This window comes from Leucoraja erinacea, chromosome 13 (genome assembly GCF_028641065.1).
Source record: "Leucoraja erinacea ecotype New England chromosome 13, Leri_hhj_1, whole genome shotgun sequence".
Taxonomy (NCBI): domain Eukaryota; kingdom Metazoa; phylum Chordata; class Chondrichthyes; order Rajiformes; family Rajidae; genus Leucoraja; species Leucoraja erinaceus.
Genome location: NC_073389.1, coordinates 21,776,676 through 21,795,597, shown reverse-complemented (window position 1 = coordinate 21,795,597; position 18,922 = coordinate 21,776,676). Strand labels below are relative to the sequence as shown.

Sequence of the window (18,922 nt, the reverse complement as noted above, 5' to 3'; positions counted from 1 at the left end):
AACTATTTATAAGGATATTGAAGTATTTGTAGGGAAATTTAAAAGTTGCACAGGAAACACAAATCACATTTTCCAATATTCACATGTATTCACTTTGTGGCAGGTTAGTGATCAAGATCAAAACTCTCAAGAGCAGAAGTACTTTAAGATATTTAAAGAAGAGTTAAAAAAAAATAGTAATTAAATTATTAATTAAGTAATATTAAATGAGATCAATTAACCATAACTTATGATTTAGAACAAATAATAAGCTTGGCATCAACATGTGAGTTGAGTTAATAATCTAAGATTTTAGAATGAACCAATGCAAATGTTATGTTTGGGATACATTAACCAGTCAGAATATGTAAGACTGTGGTTTCCTTTTCAACAGGTGCTTCCTGTTACTGCCATTGATTTAATTATTTAGCCGTCTAAGTCAGCTATTTTCTGTCAGTGGAATTCTAAGACAGCTATCCCACGAAACATCATGATAAGAGCAGCTTTTGTCTGCCTGCTGATTGTGTCTGGTAGGTCCGTCTTTATTATTCTGGAACTTTTATTTAAATCGACAATGGAGTCACTTCATACAAATAGAGAGACAATGTGTGTAAACAGGGTCAAAATAAAAGTGTCCTGGACTGAAACTAATAGGGAAACGTGAGGTCAAGTTTAGGTTTAGATTTAAGTCTATTATAGACACAAGTACCAAGGTAAGTTGGTTTACAGAGCAAAGATTTTTTTAGAGGGTTGGAGGTGTAAACAGTCCAGTGTAGCGCAACGCACTAGCAAAAAAGTGACTGAATCGTTAAGTACAATGGATAAAATAGGCCTGGTCATAGTGCAGACCAGGAGAAAATTTTACTTAGTTTGATCAATCAAATTGTTCAATTTTTGTGTCCCTTCACTTCATCGTAACATGTATCTTCTGCACAGAAAGAAAGACCATAACATTTAAAAACAGACGTATTTTAAAGCACAGATATTGTACGCACATAATAGTTCAAGCTGCGCTATTAATTGCTGTTTGTGAGAGAAATAGATCGGGTAAACGCACAGAGTCTCGTGCTCAGAGTAGGGGAATGGAGAACCAGAGGACATGGGTTTAAGGTGAAGGGGGAAAGATTTAATAGGAATCTGAGAGGTAACATTTTTACACAAGGGGTGGTGGGTGTTGGCAAGTTAGGCCAAAGGGTCTGTTTCAATGAGCTGTGCATCTTGGACTCTTTTAATTTAGTTTTTAACTTATTTGGGGTGCATACCGTCACAAAGGAAGGACTGGATATGAAGGATTACAGATCTGTGGATGTTGTTTAAATGCAGTTTTTAAAAAACGACTGGAGTATTATATGATCAGTCTCTGAAAATAGTAATTTTTGAACCCATTATAAAATACTGGCTATACCTAACTGGAACAGTATGTCAATTTCTGAGCATGGAACAACAGGCCAGTTGTGAAATCTTGAGGAGGACACACTGAAGATTTATTAGAAATGAGCAGCATTTTCTTTTAGACAAGAACTTCCAGTGGAAGTGGTGGAGGCAGGTTCAATTTTATCATATAAAAATAAATTGGACGGGAAAGGAATGGAGGGTTATGGTCTGAGTGCAGGTAGATGGGACTAGGGGAGAATAAATGTTCGGCATGGACTAGAAGGGCCGAGATGGCTTGTTTCCGTGCAGTAATTGTTATATGGTTATATGGTTATAAGAAGGTGCAAGTTCGCATATAATGGTTCAAGCTGACTGCTGCATATCAATTTAATGTTTAACTTTTTTAGGGTGCACATTGTCACAAAGGAAGGACTGGATATGAGAGATTACAGTTATGTGGATAGTTTAGAGGAAATGGGGTTGCTCCCTTTAAGCCAAAGAAGGTTGAGAGCAAACCTTATTTAGGCATTCAGATTTATTAAGAGTCTAAATAGGAGATGGAAGGTCAATCTGGTTTTATGGAAAAAAGATTTAAATCTTAACAGAGATTTAAATTGATTGGTAAAAGAACACAAGAGACAAAAGATAAAATATTTTGCATGCAGCAGTAGTTCTGATCTGGAAAGAAATGAACAGAGAGGTGGTGGAAGCAAATTCCATCACAAAGGGATTGGGTAAATGCATAAATGGATAAAAGGGAAAATGGGAACAAAAAGCTATAAGACGAATGGAGTATTTCAACAAAAGGCCAGACCAGCACGTCGGGTTGAATGGCCTCCTTCTATACTGTAATGATTTTAGTGTGTCTTATTTTTAGGTGATCTTAACTAGGGTCTGTGAGCAGGTTAGTTTGTGTGGAACAAAAGGTTTGAGTAACATGTTATGGTGTTAACTACAAGATCTGCATTGAAGACTTTGTGTCTACCATTTGTGTAGGAAGGAGCTGCTGATGCTGGTTTACACTGAGGATAGACGCAAAATGTTGGAGTAACTCAGCAGAACAGGCAGCATCTCAGGAGAGAAGGAATGGGTGACGTTTCGGGTCGAGACCCTTCTTCAGACATGTCAGGGCACTGGGCGGGACAGAGATAGAATGTAGTTGGAGACAGTACGACTGGTGGGAGAACTGTGAAGGGGGAGGGGATGGAGAGAGTGGAAAAGAAAAAGCTACTTGAAGTTAGAGAAGTCAATGTTCATACCGCTGGGGTGTAAACTACCCAAGCGAAATATGAGGTGCTGTTCCTCCAATTCACGCTGGGCCCCACTCTGACAATGGAGGGGGCATAGGACAGAAAGGTCAGATTGGGAATGGGAGGGGGAGTTAAAGTGCTGAGCAACCGGGAGATCGGGTATGTTTAGGCGGAATGAGTGGAGGTGTGCAGTGAAATGATCGCCGAGCCTCCGCTTGATCTCGCCGATATACAGGAATCGACACCTGGAACAGCGGATACAGTAGATGAGGTTGGAGGAGGTGCAAGTGAACCTCTGCCACACCTGAAAAGATTGTCGGTGTCCTTGGACGGAGTCGACGGGGGAGGTAAAAGCACAGGTGTTGCATCTCCTGCGGTTGTAGAGGAAAGTACCTGGGGAGGGAGTGGTTTGTGTGGGAAGGGACGAGTTGACCAGGGAATTGCGGAGGGAACGGTCCCTGCATAAAGTAGAAAGGTGTGAAGATGGGAAGATGTGGCTAGTAGTGGGATCCCGTTGGAGGTGGCAAAAATGTTGGAGGATTATGTGCCGTTTACCACGGAGTTGCGGATATCTACTACACAAGATAACAAATGAACTCCACAACCTCTTAAATTTCAACTTGCTGGGGCTAAAGTGCACTACTACAATATACGAGCCCAATGAATTATGTAATATTAATTTGAAGAGATTTGTATTTAAGCATCTGTTAAGTGCAGGTAATATCTGCCCATGGAGTGAATTTCAGAGACATAAGGCAACGCCAGCACTACTATAGAGAGTATTTTATTACTAAATGGAAATAATCTCCAAGGTATATATAGATATAAATTATTAGAGATATCTGCGGTTTTCAATAGAAATTAAAACTTAAGAGAAATGACTTTGTGGCTGAGATATATGTATTAAACCTCCAACATCAGCATCTCGTTGTATACATTGAATTGAATATAAAGTATTCAGACAGGTATGTCCAAATACATTATGTACATGCACACAACATCAGATAAATCTTAACAGTCAGTGTTTCACTAAACTACTAGTCCATACTTCATATGGAATTTTACTTCGGAGTCACGTGAGTGACTACGTGAAGAACCCGCTTCCAATGCATGCGCTACACGCATTGCAACGAGTCACACAGGGGGAACGACGTTCACCAGCGGGAGAATTTGAAAGTCGGGGTCAGCAGGTAAGAGACTCTGCGTTCCTTCCACTTACCTTTTAGGTGGAGACATGGACCGGATCCATGAAGGCTGCAGAAAGCTGGCGGGGGAGAACCGCGGAGTGCGGGCAGCCGGCAGCAGCAGCAACGGCACACCGATTTCCGAAGAGGAAACACCTGTGCCCGACTTCGCTCCCGCACCGGGGGGAAAAATTCACTTCTCGGCCGGGCGGGCAGCAAAGCAAAGACGCAAGTACAAAGTATGCCAGTCTCAAGCGAGTCTGGCTTGGAGCAGCGCTAGCGGCCAGCGCCGAGGCTCACAGAACTGAGGACATTGGAGTGGGGTTGACCGGCTGCAACGACCGCGAGGGACCAGGACCGTGAGTACCGGGGTCGGTCCCAGCGGTCTGAGATAAACGAGCAGCCAGGAGCGCTGAGAGCGTTGGAGCCGGCTTTGACCGGCTACACAGCAAAATCCCGACGAATCGGGTACAACCCCACGGACCCCATTGAATTGAGTGGCGGTGCAGGCTCGAGGGGCTGAATGGCCTGCTCCTGCACCTAATTTTTTCTATGTTACTATGACCCTTATTATAGGTATGTGGGAAAATGGTGTAGACCTAAAAATAGGGTTTTTTTCATAAAAATCTGTTTGTTAATCTTTTGGTTAAAGTATTAGATGGGTCCAGGGCGCTGGAAGTGCGGAGACGGCGTGGACCCGCTAGCCCACGCTGGAGGAAGCCGGTACAAGTGGCTGCAGCATGACAGCAGCCAGCACAGGTGCCTGTGAGTACCGGGACCGTGTGGAGAGGTGGACCTACATACAAGACCGGTGCGGTCAGCGGTGGGGCGAGGAAAACCCGCAAACCAGTGCCCGTGTGCACGGGGGACGGAAACAGCGGGGGGAAAAAGGAGCTCCTTCACAGTGGCAGTCACATGGATGTGGAGACTAGCCACAGTGGGCAGGAGGTAAGTCCCACATGGGTACCCCGTGCGGGACCCCTAGAGATCTCTAACTCTATAAAAAAGAGTAGGCAGGACCCTGATGGGCCAGAGCCTGGTAATACAGCGTCCCATGATCCTAAAACAGCAGGGACTCTGCTGGACATGGTGGCTGATTACTTTAAACCAAGTCAAACAGGGGTAGACTTGGATCCCAGGATGGCAATAGTATTAACTATATGTCTGGCCACAAACTCCAACAAGAAATATTTACAGAGACTGGCCAGACATCTGCCACCTGGCAACTGTGAGGCATTACAGGTGCCCAGTGTAAACCAATGCATTTGGCAGCATATGGGGAGGAACATCAGGAACCAGGACCTCAAGATCCAGAAAACCTTAAAGGGACTGACGGCAGGGATCACAGCATACACCCGCACCCTGGACAAAACAGAGCTAACCAAAGACCATCAAGACGCACTAGCTCTGTTTTGCAATGTGCAATATGAGCTGAACTACATGCGGAAGGCTGCCATTCAGCCAGCACTGGACCCCTAATATGCTACCATTTGCAAACAAAGAACCGCAAATACCTCAACCCTTTTGTTTGGACAAGACTTGACCGCACAAGTCAAAAACTGGATGACGAAGCCAAGACACTGGGGCTCATCAAGGCCAGCGCAAAGGCCTATTTTGGAGCACGATACCAGCCACATGCAAGACCATAAAATGTGGCTCATACCAGTGGCAGTGCCAGAAATCAATATTACCCGCAGCAGCCTTTTTTAGGGTATGGCCAGGGACGGCCACCCTGGAAGATGCGGAAGCCTCAACCTCCCACACAACCCCGAACAAGAGATATCAAACCAGAACCCCCCTTTTCAAAAAACCAAGGAAATAACACAACCACCAGTAACCATGGAGGTAGGTGGGTGTGGTTCTTCTGTAAAAAAGGGACCCACGACGGTGGGGGGGGGGAGGTTGCAATACTACAGTTATGAATGGTGTAAAATCACTACAGACTCATATATTCTAAGCAGTATTCAGGGTTATCTGATAGAATTTACTTATCCCAATAACCCCCCAGTACAACATACACCAGAAAGGCATTTTGTCCTTACAAAAACCGAACAATCTAAAGCCCACATGGTGCTACAAAGATTGTACACAAAAGGTGTGATTGAGCATACTATTCATGAAAAATTAGAATTTGTATCAAACATATTTATTAAAAATAAAAAAGATGGGGGTTGCAGGATTATCATTGACCTTTCAACCCTAAACACATTCGTTCAATATGTTCATTTTAAGATGGATTACTGCTAAGAATTAGTGTCAGCTGGGTTTTCTATATGACAGGCATTGACTCAAAAGATGCATACTATACAGTACCCATCAGAGGGGATCACAGACGGTATTTGAAATTTAACTGGATGGGGGGACCTTTGGCAATATAGAGCTTTACCAAAGGGGCAAACATCAGCCCCCAGAAGATTTACTAAAATTCTAAAACCAGCTTGGCATTGTTACGTAAACAAAGCCATAGGGTGATGTATTTCCCCCGTTCTGCCTCATCAATCGGGTACTAAGGAAAATTCAACAAGACTCGGCATCTGGGATTCTCATAGTATCTGGCCTACTCAACCGTGGTATTCGGTCATACAGGGGATGGTGTTAGAACCATGTTCCCTTATGGACATAGCCGAATTTATTAATTCATCCAGTGACTGGGGGCAGTCATCCATGCCATAAAACTAAGGATTTGTTGATTTGTAGAGTCTGAAAGACCCACTACACGGCATGGGGCTGTCAGACAGGACGATGAATCTCATCTCATCTGCACAAAGACTGTCAACACGGAAGCAGTACCTTGGACATGGGAAGCATCAAGAAATGGGGCATATACTGCTTGGACAACAACCTCGACCAAAAGGCCAAGAACATTCCGGCCGTATTGGAATTTTAACAAGCCTCCATTATGATAATCGATTGGGCTACAGTGCCATCAATAGTGCCAGAAGTGCACTCTCCAATTACCTATCACAAGGAACGGAGCGGCACACGGTGGGAACACACCCCCTGGTAACAAAACTCATGAGGGGCATATTCAATGCAAATCCCCCTAAAACCAGGTACTCCAAAATCTGGGAGGTGGGTGTCGTTCTAAACATGCTGAGGAGCTGGTCGCCCATAACAGCATTGTCACTTCAGAAACGGACCATGAAGATGGTTATGCTCATGGCGTTAGTTACCGCACAACGAGTCCAGTCATTAAGCAAACTGAGCCTGGACTCCCTGATCATCTCACCCGAAAAACTGGTGTTTGTCATACAGGATTTAATAAAACAAAACAGACCAGGTTCATCGGGTCAAGTGATTGAATTTATGGCATATCCATATGACGAACGACTGTGTATAGCAAGACACATCCAATTATACATAGAATATACTAAGAGCATTCGAGGTCAGGAAATGGCGTTGTTAATCTCTTACAAGAAACCGCACAAAAGGGTCACGACCCAAACTATATCAAGGTGGCTCAAATATGTCCTAAAGATGGCAGGAATAGACACTAATGTTTTTAAATCTCATTCCACCACGGCTGCAGCAACATCCGCAGCAAAAATTCTAGAGGTACCCACAGACCAAATCCTCAGAATGGCAGGATGGTCATCCGAAAGGACTTTTCAAAGGTTTTATAATAAACCAGTTTTGGAGCCATCATCGTGTTCGGAAACCATTTTACGTTCAACAATATAATTTGCCCGAAAGGTTACAGGGCTATGATTTTCAATTAATAAATTTATTTTTTCGTTATACCACACAACTCTTTGTATAAAAATTACTAATGATGCTCTCTCCCAATACCCAAGGCAGTTGTGAAGCATTGACTCGTTCCACGGCATGAGGTCACAGAGCTTTGAAATCTTCACGTAGTCACTCACGTGACTCCGAAGTAAAATAGTAAGATTAAACGAGAACTTACCAGTTTGAAGTTTGATCTGTATTTTATGAGGAGGAACGTTGAGGGAATACGTGCCCTCCGCTCCCACCCTCCTATGATCATATCAAAAACTGGTATCTCTTTGATAATCTTACTATGTTAGGTCATTATAGGTTTCTGTGACCTCACACCGCTGCTTTGAAGAATGACACGCATGCGTTGGAAGCGGGTTCTTCACGTATTCCCTCAACGTTCCTCCTCATAATATACAGATCAAACTTCAAACTGGTAAGTTCTCGTTTAATCTTACTATTATATAGGCATACTGCACGGAACTAGACCCTTCAACTCAACGCATCTATACCAATCAAGATGCCTGATCTAAACTAGTTCAATTTACCCACGTTTAGCCCATATCCCTATAAACATTTCCTATCCAAGTACCTGTCCAAATGACTTTTAAATGCTGTGATAGTACCAGCCTCAACTACCTCCTCTGACAGCTCGTTCCAAATGCCCACCATCCCTCTGTATGTTAAAGTTGCCCCCAACTTTTTTTTCCACACCCTATGAGTCTCCCTATTTAAAGACTGGTTGATTCAGCTTCCATCATCCTAAATGACAATGGACTCTGGATCCTAACTACTCTCAGATCAGGTCAACCAGAGGTTGAAGGGATATATGTTAGCATATATAAAATTGAGAGGCATAGGTAGAGGAAACAGTACCTTTCCTCAAGGTGGAAATGTCAAAGACTAAACGTCATTTAATGTGAGAGGGGTCAAATTTAGAAGAGACTAGACCATATGGGACCCGTTGGGCCCGTGCCCTCAACGGGCGGTTGCGAGGGTGGGGGCGGCCTTCGGCGTCATACACACGCTAACCACGCGCACGCACACGCACACACACACACACTAACCTGTGCCCTGATATTATATTAATATTATTCATTCGCTCCATTTACCCCATTCCCCGCCCTATCCACTCACGCATAACCCCCAACTGCACAGGCACTGCTAGAAAGGGGGGGGTAGAGAAGGAGAGGGTGAGGGAGTGAGGGAGGGTAGAGAAGGAGGGGGATGAGGGTAGAGAGGGGAGAGAGAGGGGGTAGTGATCGAGGGGTGGGGGTGCGCAGCGTCACAGGGGAGGGCTGGTTAGAAGGTCGAGAGAGTGCCCGAACACAATACTCCACCAGAGAGGGGGGGGGGGGGGGGCAGAGAGGGAGGGGGAGGCAGAGAGGGAGGGAGGGAGAGATGGAGGGGGGCAGAGAGGGAGGGGGGCAGTGAGGGAGGGGGGGGCTGAGAGAGAGGGAGGGAGAGGGGGGGGGAGAGAGGGGGGGGATCAGAAAAAGGATGGGGGTCATAAAGGGAGGGGGGGGTCATAAAGGGAGGGGGGGGTCATAAAGGGAGGGGGGGGGGTCAGAAAGGGAGGGAGTCAGAAAAGGAGGGGAGCAGAAAGGGAGGGGGTAGAGAGGGAGGGCGTAGAGAGGGAGAGGTAGAGGGGGGGAGTGCGAGGGGAGGGGGGGGTAGAGGGGGGGGGAGGGAGTAGAGAGGGAGTGTGAGGGGGGGTAGTGAGGGAGGGGGTAGAGAGTGAGGGGGTAGAGAGGGGGAGGGGGTAGAGATTAGGAGAGTGAGGGGGTAGGGAGGGAGGGGGAGGGAGTAGAGAGGGGAGTGTGATGGGGTAGTGAGTGGGGGAGGGAGTAGAGGCAGCACCTACCCAGGTTGTAGAGCAGCAGCGACCCCACCAGGCGCCGAGCCCGAGCTAGGCCGCGGGCGATTGTCGACCCGAGGGTGGCTGCGGGCAGACGTGGACTCAAGGGAGACCTCGGGCGGGCGAGACCACTCTCCATGCAGTGGAGGGCCGACCGATTGTGGCTTCCGTGAGGGGAAACCTACCCACCCGCGTGACAGACGATTGGGCGGGGGAGACGGAGAGGAGGTTGTCCCCCGTGACGGCCAGAGTTCGCCAGATGGGATCGGGATTACCAGCGAGGAAAAGGCGTCACGATTCCCCGAGTCCCTGTGATCGATGGAGGCCTCTCCCAGAGGAAGTAATGGCCGCCACGATCACCTTCCCATTGCGCTGCCCCGCACCCACGCAGCAATAATGATCGCCGCCAAGTTCTAGAACTTCAAGGAGCCCAGCGGAGCGCGCAGCATGACCTGAGCAGCAGTTTAAAAACGCTAAGTGACAAATTTAAAGAAATGAATGTTAAGAACCCAAGAGGTACAGAAGACATAACAGGGGTGATGTCACTTGCAGCGCGAGCAGAGGCAGGCAGTCAGATCCATTGTGATGTCATCAGCGTTTCATTGCGATTTGTGAACATTTTCATAAATAACTCGAGAAATAATGCATGAAATTTTCAGACAAGGCAATTTTTGACATCATGGCATAAATCTCTGTCGGAATATGTAAAAACTTCACCATTAGCACGATATGTTTTCGAGGAGATGTGAAACGCACACGAACATCACACAAATAAAAACACATCCAAGATCAGAGTTTTGATAAGTATAGAGATGAGCTGAGGACAGAATTTCTTGCATCGAGAGTGGTGGGTGCCAGAGGTGGTGGTGGAGGCAGATACAATAGTGGTGTTTAAGAAGTTTTTACACAGGCACATGAATACACAGGTAATTGAGAGATATGAATCATGTGCAAGTAGATGAGATTAGTTTATCTTAGCATCATGTTCAGTACAGACACTGTGTGCTGAAGGGCCTGATCCTGTGCTGTACAGTTCCATGTTTATGATCTATGATTCATGTACTTTATCAGTAAATTTGTTTCTGCACACTTCTCCTATGTATCATCTTGCTTAAAGTTAAATTTTGCACTTCCAGATCCTATGTCATATGTTAATGAGAGCCGATTAAATCCAGTTATGACTTACTATAGACTGCGCGTCACGCAGGTAGCACGTGAAGATTTTGTGATTCCCAAATGCCACCATGCCACCACATCTCACCACGTGCCATGCACGCGTGATGCACGCCATGCACTCGCCACGACGCAAGCGTCACGCAAAAATGATGTTGCGTCGTGCGTCGTGACGCATAAATGATGTTGTGTAAATGACGAGCAAATAACGCTCAAGTGGGACAGGCCCTTAAATCGACAAACCTGTATGTCTTTGGAGTGTGGGAGGAAATCGGATCATAGTGAGAACGTGCAAACTCCATACTGACAGCACCCGTCATCATGAATGAACCCGTGTCTCTGGCGCTGTAAGGCAACAACACTACTGCAGTGGCACAGTGCCGCCCCAATGATCCGGAACACTTTTATCACCATCCCTTCCAGATCCTTTATGCTCCAAAGATATTAACTACATGATCTGCTCCATTTCAGAGGATGAGGTGCAGGAAATTAATTCTAGTTTCATTTTGATAGAAGCATCGTGCTATGACCAACACTTTAGCATGACAGGAATCTGCAATAACAAAGGATGGGAGTTTTAGATGTGGGATGAGAGAACAGGAACTTGACCATTAAAGCTCAGCAGACACTTTTTCCAATGTTCCATTAGTTGGGGCTTTCAGCATCAAACAACTGTAGGCTCTCAAAGCTAGCTGATCGAAAAATTATAGAAACAAGGAACTGCAGATGCTAGTTTAAACTTTTCCTCCAGCCCAACCCTGTAAGGTCACCCATTCTTTTTCCCCAGAGATGCTGCCTGACCCTCTAAGTTGTTCCAGCACTTTTTCCCCCAGAGATGCTGCCTGACCCGCTGAGTTATTCCTGCACTTTGTATCTATCTTTGATCGACAAATTAGATTGAAGGACTCAAATGCAAATCAGGGAATAAAAATTTAAGGGGCTAATTATTAGCTCTTGTTTAGTTTTGAGATACAGCGCAGAAACAGGCCCTTTAGCCCACCGAGTCCGCGCTAACCTGCGATCCCCGTACACTAACACCATCCTACACACAATAGGGACAATTTACAATTTTTACCACAGCTAATTAACCTACAAACGAGCACATCTTTGGAGTGTGTGAGGAAACTAGAACACCTGGAGAAAACCCACTCAGATTCCGGAAGTGGTGGCGCTGCCTTGCAGCTGCGGCTCGCCTGCAGTCCGTTTGTCTTTAATGTTTTTTGTTTTCTTTTGTCCCGTTGTTGCAGTTTATTTTGGTTTATTTAGTTGTGTATGTGTGGGGGGTGGGTGTAACATATTTTTTGACTCTTCCTTCGGGGGAGACGCGACCTTTCTTGCCGTATCCCCCGTCTCCGTGACCGTCCGCGCTGAGGCCTATCGCGGAGCTGGCGGCCTCCAACTGCGACCGACCTCGAGGCTGCAGAGGCAGAGCCAGGACTTCAGGGCTGTGGTTGCGGGGCAACCCAACTTCCGACCCAACTTTGGAGCCTCGGAGGCTCGGCCGCGGGCCAGTGGACGACGTCATCGGGAGCTCGCAGGTCACAGGTGGTGACCTGTTTTTCCGGCGCTCCCGCAACTACAGCTGCGTCCGCTGGACTGGAAGGCGGCAGCTTCGACCGCCCCGAGCCGCGGAGTTTGAACCAGCCCGTTTGCGGAGCACGTCTTCAGCCGCGGGACTTACCTACCATCACCCGGCGGGGTCGCAACATCGGAGGCTTGGGTTCCCTCAGCGCAGAGGGAGAGCAAGGAGGAAAGAGACAATTCCTTTGGGACTTTAAACTGCATTGAGTGTTTGTTATTTATTCTATGTTATGACTGCAGGCTAAATCATTTTGTTGCACTGAAAACTGCAATGACAATAAATTGAATCAAATCAAATCAAATCAACGTAGAAACTCCGTGCAGACAGCACCCGTAGTCAGGATTGAAGCCAGGTCTCTGGTGCTGTAAGGCAGCAACTCTACGGCTGTGCCTCCGTGCTGCCTCACTGGTCCCTCTATGGATATAGGACAATTGTCCCATTTGCCCGTCTTCTGTAAAGCCTCCATTCCAGTGAAATTCTGCAGATGCACATACACATAAAGGAAAGCGATAAGGGACCAGAGATGGCCTCTACTCTCAAGATCTGGATGTGGTGGTGCAAAATGTTCTATCTCCACAAGCATATGCTAACATCTTTAATTGGACTTCACTGGTCTTTATCTTGCACTAACAATTATGCCCTTATACCGTATCTGTATGCTGTGTGTGACTTGATTGTAATCATGTATAGTCTTTCCACTGACTGCATAGCACGCAACAGAAGTGGTTTTCATTGTACCTTGGCACGTGTGACATTAAACTAAACTAAATTAAAAGAAAACTAAACTATCATGTTGAACCAATTAGAGGATAAGGTGGAAGTGCGATGTGAGGTAGAGGAATCAGTGGGCATCAGGTTGGGTAATGTGGCTGTTTTGATTCAAAGGCTGAGAGCATGTGGAAGCTGTGTGTGAGACCTGCAGTAGTGTGTGGGAGTGTGGGCCTGTCAGACCCACATTCTCATCACTCATCATACCGTGTGGCATCTACTGCTCCAAATTCAACATTAGCTTCACACACTGCTCAATACATTACAACCCAAATGCTCACCTGACTGCAAGAAGTCAAGTCAAGTCAAGAGAGTTTATTGTCATGTGCCCCAGATAGGACAATGAAATTCATGCTTGCTGCAGCACAACAGAATATAGTAGGCATAAATACAGAACAGATCAGTGTGTCCATATACCATAGAATATATATACACACACACACATATATGCACACACAAATGCTTCACCTCACTGGCATGCACTACAGGTGTCACATCTTACAGCTTGCGTATACACCCAGCTTTTGAGCCAGGACAGGCACATTGCCAAACCTGACGCCCACAGGTCCATCTTTCTCACACCGCACGATCAAACAAGATGAGCAGACAATCAGAGTATGCCTTAACAAGAAGCTGCAGAAGGGTTCCGGCCTGAAATATCACCCAACCTTTTTCTCCAGAGATGCTTTCTGACCCACTGAGTTTCTCCAGCACTTTGTGCCTATGTAAAGAACCGCATATGCTGGTTTATACCAGAGAAAGACACAAAGTGCCATTTGGTCTACCGAATCCACGCCGACCACTGATCACCCGTTCACACTAGTTCTATGTTATCCCACTTTTCCACTTCCCACATGCTAGGGGCAATTTATAGAGTCCAACTAACCTACAAAGCCACACATATTTGTGTCCTAATTAATATTACATTACCTTTTGCTCTTCCATTACAGCATGGAAATGACCAACCCATTTTCAAAGTGAAATCCTTAGCCAATGCTTTAGAGTCCCAGCCTATCCCAGATCTACACAGGCCAAGGAGAAGTGGAGCAAATGTAGTTGTTTAGTTTAGTTTGTTGTCAATTGTACAAAGGTACAGTGAAAAGCTTTTCTGTTGCGTGCTATGCAATCAGCAGAAAGACAATACATGACTACAAGCAAGCTGTCCACAGTGTACAGATACAAGCTAAAGGGAATAATGAATAGTGCAACATAAAGTGCATTTTGGCTCACAAGAACCTAACAATTAAGTTGGATGGACCTTGTAGAAAGAGTGGCATAGGATTACATAAATTATGTACTTTTATTTATTGTTTCAAAGTTATGTAATGGTCCCTATTTAATCTCATCTGTTCATTTATATTATAGGCAGTTAGCTTGATATAAAATTCTAAGTAGGCCTTCTGGATTAGCATTTCATGAAATCATGTAGTGTCTTTAAACAACAGAGAGATTACATTACCTGTAAATTGAAAGAATAAAACAGTGGAATGGAGGAAGTCTCAGTGGTATGTGATTATGCACAGACACTATCTTGTTTGTATGCCATTTGGGATTATATTGCCTATCAGATTAATAATATTCCCTTCTGAATTGAGGATAAATCTGTGCTTTCATTCCCTGCCACTTCTCTTTGTGTTTGCGGAGAAGGAATGGTTCATTGGCAGAGGGACACAATAGGCTGCAAGTGAATCAGCAGCTCTTTTGCACCATCTCTGATATTCCTTGCCACAGAAGAATCAATTGGACGCGGTGGAATGTGGATTGTTGCTTCTCCCTGAGCTTGCTTTATAGAGCTGGAAATTTCTCAATTATTTCATTGCCACTTAAATATAATTTCCTATATTCTCCCAGATGCCCACCTATGAATGAAAGATCAAGAAATTAGCTAGGATATCACTGTAAATTAGAGAATCTTCAGCAATGAATATAACTGAAGTAGTATTTTTTTTGCATAGTTAATTGCATTTGAAAATGCTGGAAAGCAATTTTACTGATGCTATGTATGAATGAAGCATTTGAAAACAAGGATCGATTTTGAAAAGGTAGCACCAAGGCAAGAAAAAGTCTGATTACAGACTGAAGGAGCCTTGCTGCTCCCTTCCTCGCAACACATTTTATGGAGATGATATATTAAGATAACTATCAGCAAATGCTCTGTTTTATTTATGGGTGAAGAAAGTTTTTTCTAACCACAACGTCAATTGCTGTGAATTTACACTTGCCACCACTGATTTAGGGGTATAATATATCCCTGTAATTAATCATAGAGTTATACAGTGTGGAAACAGGCCCTTCGCCCGAACTTGCCCACGCCAACCAATATGTTCCATCTACACTAGTCCCACCTGCCTGTGCTTGACTCATATCCCTCTAAACCTGTCCTATCCATGTACCTGACTAAATGTTTCTTAAATGTTGTGATAGTACCTGCCTCAACTACCTTGCCCAGCAGCTCGTTCCTTGCACCCATCAAAGTTACCCCTCAAGCTCCCTTCATCTTAAACCTGTGTCCACTGGTTCTCAATTCCCCTACGCTGGGCGAGACTCTGTGAGTTTACCCAATGTATTCCTCTCATGATTTTGTACACCTCTGAATAGATCACATCTCATCCTCCTGCACTCCAAGCAATAGAGTCCTAGCCTGCTCAACCTCTCCCTATAGCTCAGGCCCTCGAGTCCTGGCAACATTTTCATAAATCTTCTCTACACTCTTTCCAGCTTGAAAACATGTTTCCAATAACAAGGTGCCCAAAGTTGAACACAATAATGAACACAATGCTCTAAATCCGAACACCGTAATTTTTCACAATGCTAATTATGCTCCTCTATGTCCATGGTTTTGTGCTCTGTCCAGAATAACCTGAATAGTGATCCATAGCACAGTCTTTTTGTTTCCTGTCCCAATTTTCCCATATGGAACCCACTCCACAACTTCCTGGAAATATAATTTGAATATACTGCAAACAGGCAAGTTTGCAACAGCCCGAGCCATGATACAACCATCTGCAAAAAAGTACTAATTTTGCCAACTAATTAAAATTATATTGTGCAGATTACTATTGGCATAGCATGAGTCATAGAATTCTAAAGTTTAAATCGTTGCAATTTAATGAACTTGTTTGGAATTTTTCGGAAGTCAAATATTGTGCTTCATTTTCAGAAAATCTCTAAATTACAGATTTTTTTTGAACTAGCTTTTCTGAAGACGAGTATAGCCTTTAAAACCACCAAAACAAACCAGGACAAAAATAAAATCTTCTTTCATATGTTTCTGGGCAAAAATTGAGGCTCAATGACCCAATGTTGTAACATGGCAGCTGTCACTCTTCCATCTTCTTCCCAACCTAGTGGTGTGAACCACACGTGGATCTATACATCATTTATCAGTATGCAGGAACCCCCGGTAACCAATAGATCATGTGAAGTAAAAAAGGGTCAGGCAGCATCTCTGGAGAACAGGGACAGGTGACATTTTGGGTCGGGACCCTTCTTCAGACTGATTGAAGGTGAGGAGGAAGGTAGCTGGAAGAGAAGAGGGGATGGACCATCTTCTGCCTAACAAATCTCTCTCACCCGTTTCACCCTTCACCTGCCACGCTTTGTCCTGCGCCTCCTCTCTTCAAGCATTCTACCCATCACCCCCGCCCCGTCCCCCCATCACTGAAGAGGGATCCTAACTCGAAACCTCATCTATCCAAGTTCTCAAGAGATGTTGCATACATCTATGTCATGTACACATATAGGTGTTCAATGTTCCACTAGTTGAACAACCAGTTCTATTTTGTGTCTAGTGCTGCGTGTGGTCTGCTACATTCTCCTTGAAGATATAAACTAGCAATTCTCAATTCTGCGTGATTCATAATACACCTTGTGCCAGAAAATAAATAAACACGTCCTTATAAGGGAATGGGGAATTTATGGCTTAAATTTGTCTGTCTCAGTACAAGGAAGAAAAACATTGTAAATACCTTTGCTGGAAGGAGTGCAGAGAAGAATTGCATGGATTTAGCCAGGACTCGAGGGCCTGAGCTATAGGGAGTGGTTGAACAGTCTAGGATTGTATTCCTTGGAGTGCAGGAGGCTGAAGGATGATCTTATAGAGGTGTATAAAATCAATAGGGGAATATATAGACTCGTTCCCCCAGGAGTAGGGGAATCAAGAGGGCATATGTTTGTGAGAGGGGAAAGATATAGTAGAAACCTGAGGGGCAGCTTTTTCTCACAGGGTGGTAGTACATATATGGAACAAGCTGCCAGAGGAAATAGTTGAGACAGGTGCAATAACATCATTTAAAAGACACAGCCAGGTACATGGATAGGAAAAGATGAGATGGATATGGGCCAAACATGGGCTAATGAGGAGTCATACAGCATGGAACCAGCCCCTTCATCCTAACTTGTCCAGGCCAACCATCACGCCCCACCTACACTAATCCTACTTGCCAGCGCTTGGCCCATATCCCTCCAAAAATCTCCCATCCGTGTACCTATCCAAATGTCTTTTAAGTGTTGTTATAGTACCTGCCTCAACTACCTCCTCCAGCAGGTCCTCCCATATACCAACCACCCTCTGTGAAAAAGTTGCCCTTCAGGTTCCGATTAAAATTTTCCCCTCTCATCTTAAACCTATATTTTTGAATCTCCTACTCTGGGTAAAAGACTCAGTACATTTACCCTACCTTTTCCCCTCGTGATTTTACACACCTCAATGAGATCACCACGTTCTCCTGCACTCCAAGGAATATAGTCCTAGCCTGCTCAACCTCTGCCTTAAACACAGGAGGAGTTGGGTCGAAAGGTCTGTTTCTGTGCTGTATGACTGACTCAATAACTCTTATGACTATCACATTTATTTTATCACATAAATTCTCATTTTGATTGCATCCTCAAAAGTTAATTGTTAAAAGAAGCCGACGGATCAAGTAATATGTTCTTATATGTACATGTCTGCCTCTGTGGATCATTTATCCACATTTGTTTTTATATGTTCCATTTCAAGAAAAGTAAATACTCAGATTTAGGACTACTGAAAAGCGGGTCAAGCATCCTTGTCGTCCTTTGAGGATCCAATCGAAATGAGAGGTTGTGCGATGTAAGAAATCTGAAAGAGTCATAGAATCATAGAGCACAGACCATTCGACCAAGTCCTCTTGAGCTATAGGCAGAGGTTTGGCAGGCAAGGACTATATTCTATGGAGTACAGGAGGTGATCAGAGGTGTATAAAATCATGAAGGGAATGGATAGGGGTGTTTTGGATCGGGTTCCTTCTTCAGACCGATAGGACAGGTTAGGACTGCTGCAATGTATGTATCTTTCTAGCATAGGTTCAAGGTAAGGGGGGGGGGGGGGGGGGGGGGGGGGGGGGGGGGGGGGGGGGGGGGAATATATTTAATAGAAACCTGAGGGGTAACTTTTCACAAAAAAGTGAAGGTTGCTTCTTCCAAAGAAATCTTTCCTGCCCAAGAAAGTGCAATCAGAAAAAAAATAAAGTAGTAAATTGCATTTATCCATCAAAGACAGTTGACTTATTATTACAGACATTCTTGTGGTTTTTAAAGTTGAGGTGATATTAGAAACATAGAAAATAGGTGCAGACGTAGGCCATTCGGCCCTTTGAGCCAGCATTGCCATTCAATATGATCATGGCAGATCATCCAAAATCAGTATCCGGTTCCTGCTTTCTCCCCATATCCCTTGACTCCATTAGCCCTAAGAGTTGTATCTAACTCTCTCTTGAATACATCATTACTGTAAATACATCATTTATATTGCAATACATTCTCAAAAAACATGGATTTAACATGTTTAGATATCCACCCAATTTTCAACATTGGAAGTTAATATATTGTTAATATTTTAATAAACAGTCTACCCTCAGTATATTTCAGTTTTTAATTTAGTCTGGTTTAGAGATATGGTGTGGAAACAGGCCCTTTGGTCCACCAAGTCTGCGCTGACCACCGATCCGGGCACACAAACACTATCCTAGACATGAGGGACAATTTACAATTACAGTTTACCAAGTCAATTAGCCTA

At 44.6% G+C, this 18,922-nt stretch overlaps 1 protein-coding gene across 2 annotated transcripts in view; it reads left to right on the top strand.

Moving 5' to 3' along the window:
• Positions 1-282: 282 nt before the first annotated feature.
• The window catches only part of LOC129702667 (T-cell immunoreceptor with Ig and ITIM domains-like), a 39,854-nt gene continuing 21,214 nt past the window's right edge, over positions 283-18,922 (top strand). Inside the window, exon 1 of one of the 2 annotated variants that reach the window (XM_055644563.1) lies at positions 283-509. In XM_055644563.1, the coding sequence (XP_055500538.1) occupies positions 470-509 (40 nt within the window). In that variant the 5' untranslated portion in view covers positions 283-469. The remainder of the gene's footprint in view (positions 510-18,922) is intronic. The other variant, XM_055644564.1, reaches the window with a different exon arrangement.